General features: G+C 39.2%; 1 protein-coding gene across 2 annotated transcripts in view; it reads right to left on the reverse strand.

Moving 5' to 3' along the window:
• PRKD1 (protein kinase D1) overlaps positions 1 to 9993 on the reverse strand; it is a 118358-nt gene extending 108365 nt beyond the window's left edge. For both annotated transcript variants that reach the window (XM_066188361.1, XM_066188360.1), the window contains exon 1: positions 9535 to 9993. In XM_066188361.1, coding sequence (XP_066044458.1) covers positions 9535 to 9723 — 189 coding nt within the window. In that variant the 5' untranslated portion in view covers positions 9724 to 9993. The remainder of the gene's footprint in view (positions 1 to 9534) is intronic.
• Positions 9994 to 22060: the final 12067 nt, after the last annotated feature.

A 22060-nucleotide genomic window follows, 5' to 3' on the forward strand; every position in this document is an offset into this window, starting at 1 on the left:
CAAGAGATCCTTTCCCCTAACTTAATTACCTCCACCCTTACACAAACATACATAGACTTTGACCAGATTGTTCCAATTTTCACTCAACTTTTTTTTTTAAGTGTAGGACAGCCAATTCTTTAGGAAAAAATGCAGTGAAAACTGTGTGGGTTCGGAATTGAACAGACTCCTACTCACATTCTAGATATTTTGCTGCATTCCTTCTATTTAGAGGTAAGTATGATAAAAATAAAAGAACAAAGGCATGAGTTCAACCTTTCAGATGTCTACAGTATGTTTGTTTTTATTACTCTGGTATGTCATTTTCACATTTTCCTAGATGTAGTTGACTTTGGGGGGCAACATGTAATTCTCAGAGAGGTAAGAACAGCACTTAGAACGTTAGACAGCGTGGTCAGCACACCTAGAGTCCTGTCACAAACAGACAGCAAACCTGTAACACAGCCCTTAAAAGCTGATGTAGAAGGGGCTGAACTTCAGAGCAAAATGGGAAAATTATTACAGCTAAACTGAAAACATCAATTCATACTACCGTCTCCTTATCTGCGAGGTTTCCTTCATGGCACAGACCCTCACACCATGGATTAATAACACAATTTAAGAAGTTTAACCCTTTGTGGCCCAACAGAAATGTTTCAGCCTGAATACAGTCCCTAGCCCAGCACCCATAAATAACGTAAGGACGTAACAGTGCTGCCAGGAGGGAGAACAGAGTTATACTTGACCACTGTGGCCCACATACATTACTAATTTCTATTTTTATGTAAAGGGATTTCTCAGGAGAAAAGATCAGGCAATAGGTAAGTTGACATTTTTAAGGACAAGCATCTTTCAGGCAAATTGCCTCATAGCCAGAATATTTCTCCCAGACCCAGCTATGTCTTGCCTGTGCATTTTCATCTGACAAGCAGTTGACAAAAATTATTTCTAACACTTGGGAAAAAATTATTTCTCAAGGTTGACTTTTTAAAAAACAATTTGAGGAAAGAAGAAACTGATGCTTACAGACTACACAGGACATGTACAGACACAACTTTTAAAATGCACAAGGTAGAGGTTTAGAGCTGGCAACTGTGGTCATGGTTTGCAGTTTCTCTTAGTAGACCTTTGTATACACCTTGTGCCTAAAGTCACATTGGGAAGACCTTTTTATGGCCACCAGTAATAAAAGTCTCTAAACGCCTCTTTTCTTCTCTTAGGAAGCAGCCAAGAACCAGACTAGATATGTACATCCATGTTTCTTAACTTAAAAAAAAAATACTAAAATTTGATAAATTTTTATCAAAATAATTACCTATGTTTTATCTTGAATGTCGTAATACTGTTTCTGATGTGGTTCTGACTGCAGAAGAGGCACACACAACAGGTTACATAAGAGACATAATCACAACATGAATATACATATTGTATAGTTGGACAAGTGAAAGCTTACCTCTTGACTAAGTTTTCCTCAGCCGAAGAAGAAAACACATACAAGGAACAAGAAAAAGGAAGCCACAAAGAGGTGGAGGAAGAGAAAGTAGAAAAAAAAGATCTACACTGGAATTTATGCTTAACTTTATGTTTATGCATAAATCACTGCAATATATCCACAGTATTATCTCAACATAGTTGGTACACTACACTACCCTTCCATGTTGTTTCAGCAGATAAAGCTAGGAGAGCATTTAGAAAGCAAAAATCTGCTTCATGAAGTAGCTGACTTGAAGTGCATATGTCAATATTTTACACTTTAGATCAAAAACTGATATGCACAATTTATTTTAATCATAAATATGGTTTTTAAGTGAAAACAAGTCTGTTATCATTTTAGACCATTTCCTGGATAGAAATATTTAAAAAGTAAGAAAAGTCTCAAAAAGCAAGAGCTCATTGAGCAGTACTAAAAGTGTATGAAGATAAAAAAAGTTGAAAGCCTGTGAAAGAAATCTGTTTTGGTCTGCAAAATTCTGGATATTCACACCAAAAACCACAAGCCAGGAAAAAGTAAACAAAGGGGATGTCAGAGCAGAGCAGGTTCTTTTGCAGCAAACAAGACATGATAACAAAATTTAGATAGCCTTTCTAGCAGAACCTCTACAATCAACCCTGAAAAAGTGACACTCAAGTCTGATACAGAAAAATGAAACAACTATTTTCTCACCTCAGTGCCCGGCAAAATCATAGAGCAGCTCCCCTTGGACACTATGCTAAGGCACATGGAAAATAATAAGGTGATTGGTGACAACTAACTAATAGCTTCACTAAAGGCAAATCACACCTGAGAAATTTGGTGGCCTTCGACAATGGGGTTACAGCAGCAGTGGATGAGGGAAGAGCAGAGGACATCATTTTATTCACGGACTTGTGCAAAGCAGTTGACACTGTCCTGCATGACATCCTCTTCTCTAAGGTGGAGAGATGTGGATTTAATGGATAGACCTCTCAGTAGATAAAACTTGGCTGGATGGTAGCACTCAGAGTTGCAGTGACCAGTTCAATATCCAACAGAAAGCAGCGAGGCGTGGATGTTCCTCAGGGGGTGGTACCTGAGATGGGCATTTTTAACATCTTTGTCGGTGAGGTGAACAGCAGGACTGAGAGCACCCTCAGCAAGCTTGCAGCTGAACCAAGCTGTGTGGTGCAGTTGACAAGCTGGAGGGCAGGGATGCCCTCCAGAGGGTCCCTGGCAGGCTTGAGATGGGGGCTTGTGCAAACCTCAGGAAGTTCAACAAGGCCAAGTGCAAGATCCTGCACCTGGGTCGAGGCAATCTCAGCACAAGTACAGCTGGGTGGAAGAGGGGTCAAGACTAGCCCTGGGGAGAAAAGACTTCAGGATGTTTTTGGACCAAAAAGCTCAAAAGGAGCTGCCAAAGTACACTAGCAGCCCAGAAGGCAACTCTGAGCGACCTCACCCATTCTGTGACGCTGTGATCATTAAGGTGCCTTCCAACCACTAATCATTTTATGATTTTATCAGAACACGTCATAAGGAAGACTTTACAAATGACAATTTGACAGTATGAAAAAGGCATGTAGGAACTCCAGAAGAAAGGGAAGCCTTCCTCCAAGCAGCAAGAGACATATACAAGCCAACTGCTAGCACTGACTAAAGATATACATAAAGACACACTATTTATACAGCCACACTGTTCTACAGGGAAGAATAATCAAGTATTTTAGAGGACAGCTCACTTACACTTCAGATAAACGCCTGAGAGATTTTAATTATACACTTGATTGCAACTATGTAACTGCAACCATGTTACATAATGTCAACATAAACACCTCTGATGTCAACCAGTCAAGAAGGCAGAGACCTACACAACTGTAATTTAAAAAAAAATCTACAAACAACACGTGTTTATCACAGGTTGCTTGAGACACACACTGAGTACACTGAGACCAAGTAGTGTCGCTATTATAATTTTTATTTCTACATTTTTTATCTTAAAAGTAATTGCTGGCATAATCACTAAAAAAAGGCAAACACATCTGGCAGAAGTTTTTAACTGAAATATTTTCATACACAAATACAGTAAAAATAAGAAACCAGAAGTAACAATACGCAGACTTCACTAAGTGTGTTTCTTTCCTTGCAAGTAACCACAGCATAAACATATAGTAACCATACAGTCAGATTTCTCCAAACACAGAGGTGGGAAAATAAAATCCAGGTAAGAAGAACAAGTGAATTCCAGATGTTTGTGAAAGATTTCTAGAAGTCACAGGAAAAAAACCTATGGTCAAAGTCTGCACAAATCCATACAGGGATTTGACACACACTAAGTGTTTCACACAATCCCCAGCAGAGATCACCTACATACAAGCATAAACCCACCACATGTTCAGGACACACTGGGCTCTCTGTGCATTCTCAGGTCATCATGTGGTTTACACTCAGCAAGTCTTCTATGGGATAGACAGCCAGACCTCGGCTATTTCAAATTCACTGAGCACATGCCATACTATTTCCACATGGCACCTCCGTCTGGGAAATGTTGCAACTTCATTCAATAAATTCCATCCTTTCTCTGGCAACAGAGCTGAACCTCATCAGCAGTGAGAGAAGTATCTCGTATGCCTATTCACCTTCTACTTTCTGTAAATCATTATGGAAATTATATATTTCCTGGGGAAAGCATCAGTGGAAATAACACAAAATCAACACATTACTTCTTTAATTCCCTTAAAAATTAAGATGTGAATTTCTTTGATCACAAGCCTGTCCTCTATCTAGAGCTCCATCTTATTTTTTTATTCTGTGACAATGTATTCAATAGTCTTTAATCATTAGCTAGGAAATTCTCAAATGCTCTACACAAGTTGGGGGTATTAGACCCATTTTCCTTATCCAGATGCATGACGGATTACATAGCAGAGTCAACATGTCTTAAAAACCCCAGTTTCTTTAAACTAATTCAGACTGACTCCCTTTCACTGAAGTTATATTTTACTAGCATCTTCTCAGATATGGTCCGAAAGTAACTTTAACTAAGCCACAAACTTAGGTTACATACAGCGACTTACAGTTTCCAGGGTGGAGGACAATAAATGTAAAGTCAATAAAAGATTAAACTGTAAACATCAAAAGTCTCCCTTGAGCTTGGAAAATGCTTACATAGATAATAATAAGGTACGTTGCATTTCTCAAATTCCATTTAACAACTTGGTACTTCCACAATACAGGCAGAGGAAAGCATTTAGTGCTGAGAAAAACTCACTTCATGGAAAAAAAAATTAACACTTTGTTACCAGTGTACACCAGCAAAAGACACCATGAGAATTTAACTATCACAAATAAACACGACATCTGTAATAACTTTTCTAGAACATATAAAGACTGTGACTACAGAAAACAGTGTTGTGAATACACAAAATGTTTACATTCGTATGTTTGAATGAAGATATATGACTCTTAGTCAGCATGGTAAAAACCTTTCAGTTTCTCTTGTTTATCCTGAAGCTAAAAATCTCTATAGTACCTCATGTACACTGAGTCCCCATCTGACTCTAAAGGAATTGATTTCATTACCACCAGGCTCTTGTTTATTTTAGGAGAATGTGTAGGTTTGGGGGGAAAAACAAACAAAAAACCCACCCAAACTAAAACAGCCACAAACAAACAAAACGCCCATCACTCATATAAACAAACCCCACATGTTTTCCATGACTGCTTAAAAAACATTGCAGAAAAAGATAAATACACTTCCACATCAACCTTTGTAAAAGGTTTTCTCCTTTCTCTGATCAGACCATAAGAGATTCCAGCCTAAGAAAACAAAACTGAGTTCATTTTTGTCTTCCTTCTTAATTTATTTAAGTTAGATTCTCCTTATAATGACAACTAGAAGCAAAAGTGGATGCATACCTTTTCCTGAATGTGCTTGGTTCAGTATTCAAGAATACTCTTAAAATGGCTCTTAATTCAATTTGTAGGAATTCTCCTAATTTAACACCAGATAACCATATATATAGACGAATATGGGCACAGTATTCCAACTGCAGTATGCTACTTGAACCAAGTACTTTCCTTTTTGTCCTCTGCCTTTATTACCATTTTTTCCTACTGTAAAATTTCAGAATTATTCAAACCACTGAATCATCTACAACACTACTTTTGGAAATCAGTCTGAACTACACAGCCTATCCAGCTCAAATCTTATTTCCTCTGTTTCTGATCAATTTTTTTTTTTGTATTTATGACTTTTGTATTCCTCACAACTTCTAAGTCTTCAAGTGCTGAAGGCCTAGCCAGCATATGATCTTAATGGCTGACTTAAGAGCTATTTTATAAAATACGCATTCTCAAGTCAAATAACATTGCTTTATGTATTTACTTGAGAACTCAAAGTTTCTAAAACTTGGCAATGCCACTACAGTACTCCAACTCATCATATGTGAGCTATAACAATGACAAAGAATTTCAATAAACACAAAATACAAATAAAAACATCCCCTTTGAATTAAACTTGCATGAACTTGTATTAAAAAGTTGTATAAAGATTACTTTCTTTGTCTTTTTAGTATAGCAAGTCTTTGGTAACAAGGTAATTCCATATAATTAAAGTGTGCTTTGGATTACACTTCTGTCCTGGAGAAGTGGTTTTATAGTGTGCAGCTAACTCAAAAAGGGCAATAATTCATACTATTTATCTTTAGAAAACAAAGATCATATTTTACAGTACCCTCCCCACTATTCTTGGGGGGCAGTCAGCCTAGAAGTCAAGCAGTGGCACATATTTTAGAAGTGATCCTCATTTCCTGTCAACTGTATCATCATTCAAATGCTAAAGATCCATTTTTACTGCAAAAAAATAACCCCACATCAACAAGTCTCAAGGTTTTCACGTCACTGGCTCTAAGCAAGACAAACAAAACACACAAACTCAAAAGAATCAAATTTTGTTGTCCTCAGAACAGTTCTTAACAGATTTAAACGTGTTTGAATTTACGCCAGAAATCAGTATGTACCATTTCATCTTCAGATTTGTAAAGGAAGTGTCTTTACAGTTATCTCAGGATAAAATTTCTGAAAGAATGACTCACATGTAAAACACAGAAAAAGCCACACCTCACTCATTCCATTTGTCACATCATGTACATTAGATCATCAATATAATTATACTCTCTAGCAAAATTAAAAACCTAAACAGCAACTTAGGTGCAAAAGTTAAAGGACTCTAATGTAAGTAAATGCAAATACATGTTTATAAGGAAATATGAACTACTAAATTATACATAGCATTAAACTATACACATGTGAACCCACATGTATATTATTTATATCCAAACCCACTATATAAAGATATAGAAATAGGGAGTATCTATACATATATACACACATAAATATATCTATATACACATGCACACCGTATTAACATCCTACTCAGGCCTACATATGCTTCACTCTGCACACTTTAAGAAGTTTATTTCAACTTAACACAAATTTTGAGCAGGAGTAAATTAAGTGGGTATATAAACCTGTGCAGAGTAAGGGTCATAAATCATCTCAAATCAGGTACGCCCACATTGCCATGGAAGAGGCTCCCTATAAACAGATCATCTGATACTGAAGAAAAGTCAGAACAATCCTAAAACTAAAGCTGTGTGCAAGAGGACTGTTTAAATATTTAACAGCACACCACAGACACAGTGCTGATTTTAGCAGTCCAAGATAACAAACACTGAGAAAAATAAAACCACAATTTCTCATCCTTATATACTGCTTCCACAGTCCAGACCAAAACAGAAAGTTTAGAAGCAAACTGTTACCTGATTGACCACTACTCTACAAACCCAGAGAAACTTCAAAAATAGCATGAGATTTCAAGATAAAATTCTTCACAGTACAGTCTTCTGCTTGACTGTGATAACAAATACATCTTTGTTATAAAATCAAGAGTAGACAGCATTGCAAATCATTTCAAGAAAAGATAAAATCATGAACCTACAACACACAAATAGTTACCTTGTAACAGCTTTAGATATCACACAATTTTTTTTAAAGTCTGCCAGCATGCCAAGTAACTTTGAATACACAAACAATCACATCAGGTTTAATGAAACAACGCACGCTAGTAAAATCAAGCATAGAGACACACTTGCAGCCTTAAGCTGAAAATGGAGACTCTAAGGACTAAATAACATACAAATTGCTCTGCAGAGTGGAAGAGCTAGAGGCCATCATTTAACAAGAAAAATAAAAGCAAACAAACCAAAGCCTATCTTTCTTCCATTTTTCCCTTTCTTTGAGCCACTTCCCTCTCCACAGCCTTGGGAAAGCAGATATTTCACCTCTGAGAAACTGTGACTAGAAGAAAGTTCCTCATTCAAGTGTGCCCTGCCTAGAAGCAGCTACATGATGCTCTCTTTTATGCAATTAAGAAACTGCAACAAACTAGGGCTCGAAATTTTTATGTACTCACTCAAGTAAATTTGACTGTTTGAGCACATGCCAGCACTTTTAGTTTTCTTTACACAATGGTACATTGTTAGGAAATGAGGTTTAAAATCACGCTTACAGTAAGACCATTAATTAACAAACTACTCAAGAACAGTAAATAGCAACAATGAATAATACAACAATCTTAGCTTTTCCATTATTGCTAGCACAATAACTTCTGAATGGTGAAATATGGAAAGTATTTAAACTATTTCAGACATATATGTGACCAAATGACAAGTGTTGGCCTAGCTTTAAAAACAAATATGGTAACATGAAAGGGTACACTTCTCTCCAAATTTTAATTTTAAAAAGTAGGTAGCTATTTCTTAAACTATGCAGGATGCAAAATCTAGAAATAAGGATGCATATTTTATACTTTTTTGAAAATACTTCTTTAGTTGCTCTTCAACAAAAAAAAAGTTCCACTATTCAGTGAAGTTCAGGTTGATGAACTAAGAAGAGATGTAAGGCAAACCTATCAACTTCAAAAATAAAACAAAGAAAAAAAATCCCTGCCTAAAATTATGTTACCTCGGTAAAAACAATGGGGGAAGAGGAAGACAATTCTTTCCCATTATAATCATCCTAAATATTTAGGCTGGCTTTTTTCTCTTTTTCTCCTTTGCAATCACTATGATACTTTCACGCTACAAACACAGATAAAGTAAAACTTTATTACAGAACACGAGCGTTAAAACAGAGAAATCAGAAAAGGCAAAGGCAGCCGTGTTTTTCTCAGGCAGAAGCCCGGTGGATCTCAGCGTACAGGGCAAGTTTTACCGAAGCGCAGGTGAGCTGCGCCTGACGACAGTGCCGCTCCGGAGGGGTTGGGGTGAGCGGGGCTCCCCAGCCGGCGGCCCAGTGACCCACGGCCGGCCGCAGCAGCCGCAGCCAAGGCTGACTCAGTCCCCTCCCGTGCCGAGGCCACCTGCCAGCTCCCGGGGCTGGCCCCAGCGCCTCCCCGCCCCCACGGCCCGGCACCGGCCGGGCAGCACCGCGGGGCCCAGCCCCGGCCGGCGGCTCTGCCGGGCTGCCCGGCACAAGGAAAGGCGTGCGAAGCGCTGCGCGCTGCTCTGAATCCTGGGCTGTCGGGCTTGGTTTTGCCTTGTTAGTGTTTGCTTTTTTTTCTTTTTTTTTTTTCTTTTTTTTTTCCTCCTCTCTCTAAGTGGAAACTTTCCTTTCCCAGAGGAGGCCGGGACAGCGTGAACTGCCCTGGGGCGCCGCACTGCCATCACAGCTGACAGCTTTCTGCCCCCCGCGCCCCCCCTTCCGCAGCATTAAAAATCAGCGGATAGATCCGGCCGGAGTTTGTTTTTAATAACGGCTTTTAGTTCGCACAGCTACTTACATACCCTGCCAGCAAAATAAAAGTCAAGCTCGCATGCGAGCATCCCGTACAGAACCTCCTCCGCACCGGGGTCGTAGGGGGCACGGCAGAGAGACAACCGGGGCGCCGGGGGGAAGGAAGTGGGGCCGGCGGCAGGGAAGTTAGGATGGGTTTCGTTTAAACCCGGAGCAGAGCCGCCGGCAAAGTTTACAGCCAACAACAGCACCCGCGGGCAGTGGGTCCGGGTGGCGGGAGGGGGCTCCCTTTGGGGCCTTCTTACCTTCTGGTCTACGATGGAGCAAGCCATTTCCCGGACATGGGCGAGGCTGAAGTCCCCCGAGGAGTCCTGCAGCAGCAGCACCGGCTCCCGGCTCAGCCCGATCTGGAGGTGGAAGGCGACGCCGCCGCCGGCAGCAGCCCCCGGCGGCGGCAGCGGGCTGGGCGGCCGGATCAGCGGAGGAGCGCTCATCGGAAACTTCCCGCCGAAGCCGCCGCCGGAGCCGAGGAGTCAGGGACGGAGGGACTGAGTCGGGCGCCGCCGCGAAAAGTTTGCGGCCGCCCCGGAGGCGCCGGGCGAGTTTCCCCGCGAAGTTTCAGGAAAGTCCCTCCGCGCTCCTCCCGGGTGAAAATGGCGAGGGGGGGAGGGGGGGGGGGGTTGGGGGGGAGGACCGGGGAGACTGCAGACAGGAAAAGGCGGCGAGAAAGACGCGCGGAGGGAGCCCAGCCCAGCGCCGCCGAGGTGGTGCCGCCGCTCGGGCTGTCGGCGCCGTGCGCGGCGCGGGGGCGGGACGGGCCGCGCCCTCCGCCGGGACGGGCCCGCGCCCGGCCGGGCCGGGCCGCGCCGCGCCGCTCCGCCACCAAACGGCGGCCGCGTCCTACCAGGCTGCCCGGGCAGGAGTGAGCGCAGCGGCGTCGGCTGGCTCCCCGCGGCGGAGCTTAGATGAGCCGCTCTGGTCTCCCCACCTGGCCCAGCCCGTGGGCTGCGGTGCTGGCGGGGCTGAGAGCCTCCTCTTCCCCTGTGATCCAGGTTGGGCAGTACCTCAAGAGGCAGGTGGAGGCAGAGCCTGAGGAGAGTCGGGGATTTCCCTTGCTGGCAGGCAGCACGGTGGCCTCTCTCCCGGGCAGGGATGTAGCTGTCCCCGTGACGGAAAGCAGTGCCAGAAGAGCGGGAGCTCCTGCCTGACTGCGGCTCTTCTGGCCGGCCGCTCCGGTCAGCATCGTGCCGCCGCTTCCAGGAGTCCCCGCGGGTTTTGGGAAGAAGCAAGGGACTGGTTGTACCCACCCCTTCTCTAAACCAGCTTCCAGTTTCAGGTACAGTCTCTGTTAAGGAGGAGCACCCTGCCACCCAAAACTAGGATGTTTCTCTTCCCAGTTCTTGGGATCGGTGCAAGCCCCACCCGTTTGCACAAGCAGCATTCATGGCAGGGCAATATTTAGTCTAAAAAACCTCCTCTTGAAGATGTGCAAAGGCATTGGAAGTGTGAGCTGCATATGTGGTACCTGGAGGTACCTGTTTGAACTACTACAGGTAGTATGTTTGAAAATACTACATGTATGTTTGAAAATTCAGTAGTTGATCTGATTTACAGCTTGTTTCATTGCAAATGGCTTTTTTTGACCAAAATTTACATCTGTTGTTTTATTTTGATCCTGTCTTAGTAGGATGCATTTTACTGTTGTCAGCTTATTTCCAGCCTGGGAAGGATTGAAAGCTTCCCATGACCCCGTGGCCTAGCCAGCTTTTCTATACAGGAGTCAACATGGGAGAAACATACTAGAAGATCCTGCAGCCCTGTTTCATTGTTGTATCTGAGGTTCAGAGTGGACCCCCTTACTTCCTAAACTCCCAATGAGAGCTTAGGCATGGCTAGTTCGAATCTTTGACTCAAACATCGTCAACAGCTCGTATCTTAAAGGATATAAAAGAATACCTAAAGCACTCAGCGGGAGGGTTTCCCTTACTCTTCTGTGTCTTCTAGACAAGCTTAATTCTAAATTGATTTTCTTTTGTTTATTTCATCCGCGTAGTAAGTATATAGGGAATCTTGCCATCAGACTTCAAGTTGTGCTTTTACAAATTCATACCAAACCTACTTTTGCTAATGTGTTTGATGGCGATTCTTTGAGGAACCTAAACCACTCATTCACGACACAGCTTTTTTGCAATTCCTCAGATAACTAGAGTAGAGGTAGCAGTAACAATATTGAGAATTACATGTCCTTCGTTTTCCCATGTATGTGAAATCAAGTGATAGAACTCATATGTCATGACTTACCTGCAGCTCCACATCCTCTGTACAGATATAGCCTTTTTTTTTCAAAAAGAAAGGTTACAGTATTTTTTAAAAGTTGCAGGTTGCTGAGTTGTTTGTTTAGTGTGTCAGCAGTGTTGAATACACCTTTGTGATCAGAATAGATGAGAGCACAATTTCTTTGGCGCTGTGTCAGCCAGTCATATACGAATGCCATTTATAAAAGGATTCAGTGGAACCACATGATGTGATCCTGTGAACAACCTGGCCTGTTGTACTTACTGAAATGTCATCTATTTCATGAACTTTCCAGATCAGGGAAATGTTGTGCTGATGCCAGGGAAGGGAAAAAAATCATTCACAGCAGTATCTGCCCTCATACAGAGTTCATGCCTGGTTGCTAATCTGTACATGCACAGGTGGGAAAACCACTAGAAGCTTAGGTTTTACTGCACCTGTCTAGATCAATTCAGCAGGACATGAACTGCCACCTCGAGCTTTCAGGGGAAAAATGAATTTGCCACACACAGCTACACAGTTTATGCATCTGGCTATGTACAGGAAGAGGGCAGTCAGCAGAGGATGTCACTGTAACATCACATTATGAAAGCATCTCCAAGCTGCCCTCAAGGTACAGTTGCTGTAATTGCTCTACACTGCCAGATTATAAAGGGTGAATAGTGGTCTTTTTCTGTTCTCATGCACTCTATAGTTGACCCTCCACTTCGATGTGTTTCTGAACCTGTGATCTTCTCTTCCTTCAGCTTTCTGCATTGCATAGATAGTATTCTGTTCTATTCATCAGGCGTAACATCCCCTTCATAAAGTTTTTATTCTTTTCTGCTTTTCTCTATATCTGATGTAACTGGTCCTTTTTTAAACAGTCCATTTATCTTTTGTGTTTTCAACAGAAGCAATTTTATGGCACGTATGTTTTAATTTTAAAAAAATCAAACAGCCGGCAAAGATTAATGCAGAATATGCCTAAGCAATGGAGAATATTATGTAAGTCAGTTTGTTTGACTGAAATGGTGGTAGTTTCTAGGTTAAAGATGCTGACCTAAAATTTAGTTCCTGTATGTTTACAAAGAGAGTAGAACACAGGTGATTACAATGAGATATTTACTGCTGGTTTTGTGAGGCAGATAGTGGAATATCATCTCTCATTCTATGCTCAATAGATTGTTTGGCTATGTGCTCAATAGTGTATCTTGCCAAGGAGAAAAGAACAGAAAAAAATCGAAGAAAGGGTAAAAAGAAGCAGTCACTGGAAACTGGATAGAAAGTGGCAACTGAAAATAAACATCAAATTTTCACTGTGAAAACCAGTAGTCATTAGAATAAATAAGCCATGAAAGTGACAGGTAACCTTTTCTGATGTTTGCTAGTTTAGACTGAGTGTCTGCTCACAAGCTTTTTTGGGCTCAGTTCTGTGGTAACCTCTTCGGTTTCTGAAGGTTAGAGTGGAAGATGTCTGCCTTTAGCTGTTTGTTATGTTCCTAATGGGATCCAGAAAAGAGAGACCACATGAATTCAAGGATGTAAAGATAGTAATTTTTCTTTCTCTCTTGTAAGAAATGTCTCTTTTCCCAGAAGGAAAGCATCATCTGTCTTGGAAGAAAGTGATTTGGCATAAATATCCTTTGTGCCTTAGGTCAATTTCACATGTGCACTTCTGCTGGGTTGCATAAACAGTTCGACACAGAGCAGAAGCCTGTGGGAGGGTTTACTCTCCAAGCCACTACTGAAGATAACAATTTTTCATCTTTGAAAATTTATCTCTTCAGTGTGCAACAACAGATCAAATGTTAAAGTGGGCAAAAACACTTTGTTGCTGAATCACAGCAATATCCATTTTTGCATTCTGACCCTAGAATTTTTCAGTTTTCTTCATCTTACACATTCCCAATCTACTCATACACCTCTATGCTAGAGCAGAAACCTCAAATTTTATGAGTAGCTCTCATGTCTAGAGGTGTTTACATATTCTTTATATAGACTTAGATTTCAACATTGAATATGCGGCCAAATCTGTTTTTGTTAAGAATAAGTGAATGTATCCTGTTTCTACAGTTGAATTCAGACCGTGTTATTTGCATTCTTACTAAGCAGCAAAATGTGTTTTATTAAAGACAGGTCTACAAAAGTGAAAACCGTTTTTCTTTCTGCTGTTTTCAGATGCTGAAATGATGTTTAAAGTGGACTGCATGGTCCTGTAATTTCTCTCCCAAAACAAAAGCAAGGCATTGAAAACTAATTAACCAAGAAAAAAATAGAAAAACTGACTGGTAAATACAATGGAATGAATTTTGGGAAGATATGTGTAGTCTGTGATGGAAAGTAGGAGGATACTAGGGTTGGAAATGCAAATGTCACTGAATCTGGTATTGTGTTAGGGCTGAACTGGTAAGTAAAATGAAGCTGATATCTGCAACAGTGACAGCATAGTTTCACAGATAAGCTCCTGGGTATTTATTTGGAGAGGAGAAGCAGATGTTAGCTGTACAACTGGTTAGGGATTTCCAGATAAGCTACTTATGTCCATGAGAAAATGATAACATTTCAAGAGCTAAATGGTTGTTGTGAATCCAGTAAATCTCACACAATGTTTGTTGTTTTGGTTCTGATGGTTTTTTTAAAAAGAATGTTTCCAATTGTTGAAAGTGCTTCATCATTTCTAAAAGAAAAGGAGTCTTATCTTCCATGACTTTCTACTAAATGTTGTAGATAATTGGGACAAAACATTTAAAAACAGTTAGCTTAATAATTTAAAATTCCAGTTTAAAAATCTGACACAACTCAATGTAGTATTTTTTATAAGTGGATCACAAAAAAAATCTGATTTTTTTTCTCTTTTTGTATCTTGGACATGGAAGTTAAACTCTGCCCAGTGATAGGTTTCCATAGTCAGCAAACAGTTTTTCCAGCCTGAACCAAACTGATCATGGACATAAAAGGTAGATAACATAAAAATATAATCTGAAATATTGCAGGATAAAGCATTTTTATGTCAAATATCTGCATACTCTGGGTTTTTTTGAGCAAAGAGTGTGCTGCTTTGGGAGGGAAAAGGTTTATTTGATTTTTTTTATTCTCTGCACCAAACTGGCCTCAAGATACTTGAAAAATTCTGGCATAGGGCAGGCTCTGTCTGTCCCAAAGTATGAATTGAGGATGTTTGGTATGGCGTGATGATTGAATAACTGATGCATTCAGATAAGCGTGAGCGTCTTGGCATTGTTTTTGTGCGTATTTGTACGAATTGTCCTCATGGGCTCCCTGGTTCTTAGGAGCACAGTATGCCTAGAACGAGATGGTCATTGCTGCTTGAAACACTCTTCCCATTCTGGGGATACTGAAGCGAGGTAGTCATTGTGCCTAAAGGAAGACACAGCACAGGTTTAATTCAGTAATTTCTTAATGCTACTTCTTGGATGATTTCTGAACAGAGTATCCTGTGTGAAGGACACTTCTTTGTCACTTATACTACCAGTTCACTAAGCAGTCCTGAGTGGTACTGTCTTACAATTCTACAGTGACCTGAAATCTCTGGGTCCAAGAGCTATATACTTTTTAACATTGTATAATATGTATTTCCTCTTCAGAAATGATTGCATGGTTTTCACTTTTTAGCTGGCCATAATTTTCAATAAGCAGTTAGTCTAGTGTGTTTGCTGCATTTTGGCAACTTTCTTGAAACTAGATTGATAATCCCGTTAGTGAAAGGTGTATGCTATTGAAAATCAGTTACACGGTATTTTAGTTATTTTTTTATTACTATAGCAAATTTCTTGAAGTACTATTCTCTGATTAGTACATGCAAACCAATTTACAAACTTTGTTCTTTTACACATAAAGAGGGTATTATTCTGTTACTTAACACTAGTATTTTTGTGGCTACTGTCCTGGTCCCGTGTCATTATCATTGAAGTTCTTCATTAGTTCAAAAGGGACCTTCATCAGCTCCTGGGAATGAAAATACTGCCACTGCACAAGCAGGTATGTGTGCTGTAATTGATGCATGATTTTGACCTGTAGGAATAGGTGTCACTGTCATAGTGTTTCTGTCAGTGGATGCAGCCTGAAGAAAGAGTCTGACTATCCACAACAGCTGTGTCCAAAGCTTATGGAGCCAAAGTAGAGAACAAGCAGAGTGGCCAAGAGAAAGTAAGGATAACAGAGTCTTATTTGTGAGCTAAGCAATGTCTGATAGTACAGAAAGAACATAGGTTTACAAGCAGTTTTAAAATTGAGGTAGAAATTTATCTAACTGCTAGATGTGTCCGAAATGATTACTGAATTTCTTCTCTGATATTTAAAAAGATGCTAACTGAGCTTGCCAGGTTGATTAGCCTCTCCCTGACTAGTTTTCACATACTTTCATGTGGTTTGATATTTTTATTTTATATTTATATAACAACAATGTTTTTGTCCAATCCAATTTGAATAAATTAAATTGTGGTTAACCTAAATTATATAATGATTGTTGCATGAATAATAAGCCCACACACAGGTCCAGGTAAAACAGATGGGATGGTTGAGACAAAGATACAAGGCAATCAATAGACACTGCTCCTGTGTTCTTAAGTGCAAGTTTCCTCACTTATGATGATTTAATGAGTTAACAGAGACTGTATATAGGAACAGAGAATCAATAGATTTCTTACCTAAATTATCATTGATCTTTTAATATTTATTGATGTTGGTTACTGCTGCTGCTTTGGTTTGACTGCATGACACTGAAAAGCCAGAGCTAAGAATGAAATTATGGGGAACTTAGTATTTTACACAGGAGGAAAGAGGATGAAGGAATGGAATGGTGCAGGGGATCACAAGGAAACTGCAGAAGAGGGGAAGGCAAAAATGAAAAGAGAGAAGATTCAGAGAAAAAAAAATATTGCAAGGAGTACTACAGTTGTACATCATAGTTTCTTACTTGAAAATGTTCAGATTTAAAAATTTGACCCTAGCAGTTGAGCAGACTGTTTTACAATAACTAAAATTATATTTTCCTTTCATTTACAGTCACTGCCTTGCAGTGTTAACTTTACCTTATCATAGCTTTTCAGTTTGGGGTTCAAATTAAGAAACATTTCATTTCATTTTAATTTTTAATTAATAAAAGACTGGTAAACACACTACATACTGCATGAATGCTAGAAGTTGTTCCATACAAGTCTTGAAAATTGTGAAAGTTCACTCTTACACCAATTGCATCACATGTTTATTTAGGATAACTGGATAACCTCATAGAACTAAATACATGCAGAAAACAAAACCTCTGTTCCTGTATCTTACTCCAACATAAAAAACCAACTAAACATAAAAGACTTAGTTGGTGAACTTCTTCAAGTAATAAAAGGCCCTTTCATTTAAACGATAATTTAGGCTTAATCACAGGGAGAAAAAAGTGTATCTTTTCCCTGTCATAATAGACAAACATCTGAACATGAAGCTCTACACAATGCTGCAGCATTGTCACCCTGGGTTAAATAAACAAGGAAATAATAAGATAGAGTAGAAAGACATTTCAAACAGATTTCTAACTGTGTTTGATTATGCTTAAATTTAATGGATCTTGATACAATGAGGCATGTGAAGAGAGTCTTAAATGTAACTTGATTAGAATAATGTTTTTTGGGGATACAAAAAAATGTAGCAATGTGAAATTAGAAATATAGATAAACAAAAGAATATAAAAAACCATAATTAATCTGATCTTGATCATGGTTTATATTATCCAGAATAAAGGATTTGTTAGGAAAAAAATTTATATTTAAGAAAAGGGCACATGGAAATCGAACATAGAAATAAGCCACATTTTTTTATTTTTCCCCTTTGAGTTTCACAAAGAAAGTGATCGAATTTGTGGGTATCTTCCAAACGTGAGTTCTATATGTTCATCCAGTGCAATGTGTATACGCCACTGTTTCTGAAGTGTATTTTTATCGCAGCTTTGCAAAGCAGAGGAAGACTGTTATTTCCAAATTGAGTGCCATGGAATGAAGCATATTTTTAATTCACGATACTTTGTGAAAACAAAGGGATGCAGGCTTGATTTAAACACAGTATACTTGTAAGAGTTATACTTTCGCAGGTAGCCAGCTACAGAGCAGCAAATTAATTTATTTAAAGCTGAATCTCATACCAGCGCTCTGTGCTTTACAGCTGAAAAAAATTCTCATAAATTATGGACCCCATTGTTCTCTAATAGAGCAGGGACTTGAATTTAGGTATGACCAGTATCTAGTTAACTCAATAACCACTTTCCCCCCACCTGCCTCCTGCCTAGAAAGAAAGAAAATGCCCTCCTATGAGAAGGAGACTGTGCGTGCATGTGTGTGTATGTTGGGGCAAAACTTCAGCTCCTACTTTCCATTCAGACTTGAGCACACAGCATTGCAGAGAGCTCTTTATAAATCTCTGCATACACGTGTTACAAGTCAGAATTTTATAATAAACCTGATGTAAGACATTTGGTGAAATAGTACTTTTAGATTATTCTGTATCTTCCTTCTTTAAGACATTGAGATGTGAAAGTCTTCACAGACATAGCAAAGAACAGGAATTTGTCTAAAGCTTGGTTCATTGGGATACTAGGTGGTCCTGTTTGGCTAGTACATATTAATTGCAGCAGTGACATTTGGGGTCAGGGGACCATGAAACAGCTGATCTGTATTACTTTGACCTAATCTCAGGTGATGTGGTGTAGGAAATAGTTAATTATATTTTTTCAGTGACTCACTTCTTTGATATTAGGGTGATTGATCTTTGTGCACTGTATACCCTTGCAGCTGTTTCTCATCACAAGGTTCCTTCTCTGTATTCACCACAACACTTAAATACATTCAGTTACATTTCATAAATTATGGGAATTGTTAACCAGCAACATGGTATCTCAAAGTAAGCAAATATAAAGCACACTGGTACAAAAATCTGCTGGAAACTCTAGGGAACTTGAAGAAAAAAGAGAGAAGCAAATTATCAGAAAACATTTTTTTTCATTTCAATCAACCCAAATCCCCCCTCCTCATGGGTTTCAATTAAAGTTTAGAATACATTACCTTTTTAGGCATTTTGCAATAGACACCCCAAAAAAAACAGGAACTGAAAATATAAGCTATTAATATAAAGATTTGAAGTACATTTAGAATATAGCACCTTGTTAAATTGAGTCAGTAGTTGGTAGATTACAGAGGTACTTTCCAATGAAAAATTATCTGTTTTTCCAAAAGCCAAAATAATTCAGTGTGGAATGCCATATATTATATTCATTACAGATATTTATGTTAATTCAAGAGGATATGAAAATTTGAATTGGGAACTTGAATGTTATTTTTTTTTCACAGAACCTGTCACTTAACTGCACTGTAGCCAGCAGCATATCCTTACAGAATTGATTTAATAAAATTCAATGCCTCTGCATTGACTCAATGCCAATGGCTGTGAGAACCTCAATTTTATATTTCCTGAGTCTGGCATATTTAAATTTTCATCTGTAACACCAGATTAAATTAAATCTTTATGTTGAATATGTGGTAAGAAACTGGATTAAGCTCTGAATTCTCCAGTTAACACTCACAAAGTGCTTCTTGTAATAATATCACTTGGATTATTTATCCTGTATGGTGTTCATGAAGATAGATGTTCAACATTTCCGCCAGAACTCTTTGTCGAAAGTTTATTCTGCCTGGGATAAAGTTCAGCTGTTGTCACAGAAGTGTTTCATTGCAAAGGTCTGAGACCACTTCCCTTTTTCCTTTCAGGAATACAATAACAAATGTTTGGAGGGAAAAGAATCACATGATGTTCACGAACATTATCCAACAGATTGTTAGTTTCATAAGAGAGACAGGGTTTTACTACCATTTTGAAAATGTAGTTTCCAAGTTTTAGCTGGGACTATAAAATTATATTTTCTTTTAAAGTCTCACTACATTGAAAATACATAAATATTAGACAGGGATTTCAAAAATATTTCTTAATTTTTTTAAACTTTAAATAAATTTTCATTGATATACGTACCTATCCTGTTCTTTTTCCACAGCACTATGTATTTTTAATGACAGAAATATTTGCAGACAATCAATAATCTTCAACAGTCGTATGTGTGTGTGTAATATAATAAATTCATCCAGTTAGGGTTTACCTTAGGGATCACACTTAAGTGAGAAGTATGGATAGAAAATTTTAATGTCTGATCATGATAAGTAGATGTTTAAAAAGTAGTTTGAAAATAACCATTAGGTGATCTTGGCTAAAGAATAGATTGGACTTAACTGTAGTCTGCTTAAAGACATTTCCACAGACAAAAATCTTTCTGCAAAGGAAAAAAAAGTTATATTTCTTTGAGATCTTGTAAATATTTTACACTTGAAAACTGTAGCTTTTATACCAATATTCTTCTCATATGAGATTCTGGTGTTTATGTACATTGTACACTTTTGATACTAAAAATTTCAAAAGTTCTAAGCATTCTCTCTGGACGCAGTTGACTTTTCTAATTTAAATATACATAGCGCAAAGAACAGCCTACTCAGGGTAGCATTTGTCTGGCAGTTTGTTCTGTAAATTCACCACTTCAGTTGCAGTGAATTAAACTGTAGAGATACAGAATAAAATTAAGAACCACCATATTTCCTGATCAATGGGTTGCTCATCAAAAATCTTCATAATACTGGTATTTCTCTGCCTTGGGGGAAATGGTGGTTGTAAATAAGAAGAAATTATAATGAAGGCATAACAAATCATCTGTTTTGCAACACTCATGTAATTTTTATATGCAGTTCTTAACTTAAAGAGCAGAGGTGTATTTAATTCTTTTTGATTACACCCTGACCAAAACAGAAGATACAAACTGTGATCTGGCCCAGTTCTGAAGCATAATTTAAAAAAAACAGCATTGAAACTTGTGGACTGAAAAGTCATTGTAATAGAAATATTCAACTATGTCACATTCCAGCCTGTGACACTTGAGACTATATAATAGACACAGGAAAATTTGTTAGCATGGCTCACAGCAAGGCAGCTGGATATAGTTATCCTGGAGAATTTGAAAATTTAATTAGTTACAGTGAGATGAAGACAAAATTAACAGGTTAGTTTATGTGCAAACCCTGCAGATTCCACATTTATGTCAGAGTACTATGACTTACAGACAATTAACTGCACTTAAATGTAAGAAGAGAAATAGCTTCATTTACTTCAGTTTGCAAGCAATTAATTCAAAATCAAGACTTTTATTTTCTCTTCCATTTGCTCCAAGCCTTTTTAACATGATCACTTCCCTAAGTTAGAGGAGTCTTACTTAGTACTGGAGAAACAGTTAAGCCAATGTGTGTTTCACAGCAAAATCCATGCTGATGTGATGATTAAAGCAAATAGGCTTTCTGTTCTCAAAGAATAAATGCAGGGCCAGGATCATCTGTGGTGACTGTAGCCTCATTCCTTCGTATTGGGTTTGTGTGGCAAGGTTTTGGTAGTGAGGCGACTACAGGCATTGCTTCTGTGGGAAGCTCAGAGAGGAAGGGATGGCAGCTGGCTCCAGGCCAGACCCACTGCTGGCCGAGGCCGAGCCCAGCAGTGATGGGGGAAGTACCTCTGGGAAAAGAGAGTTAAGAACAGGGGGCAAAACCTGCACACCACCAAGTGAAGTCAGAACACAGGAGTGAGAATATGTGAGGAGAACAACTCTGCAGACACCCAGATGAGTGAAAGAGGGGGAGAAGGTGCCCCAAGTGCCAAAGCAGAGACTCCCCTGCAGCCCATAGTGGTCCACAGAGTAGAAATCCACCTGTTGATCATGGAGGAGCCCACTCAGAAACAGGTGGATTTCCCCAAGTCAAGTCTGTTTTGCCTGTGTATAGTGACTGTGTGTCTCTGTCCTTATCTTGACCCACAAGCCTTTGCTTATAATCTCTCTTCTCTGTGCAGCTGAGGAGGGAAGTGATAGAGAAGCTTTGGTGGGCATCTGGTGTCTATCTAGGGTCAGCTCACCACACCCTTCAAATGCCTCTGTTCTTCATTCTGCTATCTCTTTTTCACATCAAAAATGTTGAAAACTTTCAGGACTGAAAATATTTGTCCTCATTTGTTGCTCATATATAAAATTTCAGTCTTTGTAATATCAAGAGAATTATTATTTCTCTTTACTGCCTCTTAAAAGCATCTCTGTTCTGGAAAGGTTTGACAGTGACTTCAGAAACAATTGATTCAGAAACAAATAAGATCCCAGGGCATGCACATTAAGTTAGTTTATATCTGATTTTTTGCTTCAGTGCTTCTTCTCTGTTTCAGTGCCATTGAAAAGTTATCCAAAATCCTCTATCTGGTCCACACTACCACTGTATAACTTTATATCCTTCCCCTTTAGCTTTTTGAACTCATCAAATTGGAGATCCATTTGTCCTTTAGTTCAGATGTATGCCATGTTTTTCAATGCACTTAGCAAAGGCTTCTGTAGGTGAATTAGTTTAGATGTCTTATATAGTCAATGGTGAGAGAAGCACTCTCTCTTTTATGAACTAACTCAGTCTCTGGGGCTTCTTGTCTCTC

This window comes from Chamaea fasciata, unplaced genomic scaffold, assembly GCF_029207755.1.
Source record: "Chamaea fasciata isolate MVZ Bird 193981 ecotype frontalis unplaced genomic scaffold, bChaFas1.0.hap1 SCAF_7, whole genome shotgun sequence".
Taxonomy (NCBI): Eukaryota; Metazoa; Chordata; class Aves; order Passeriformes; family Sylviidae; genus Chamaea; species Chamaea fasciata.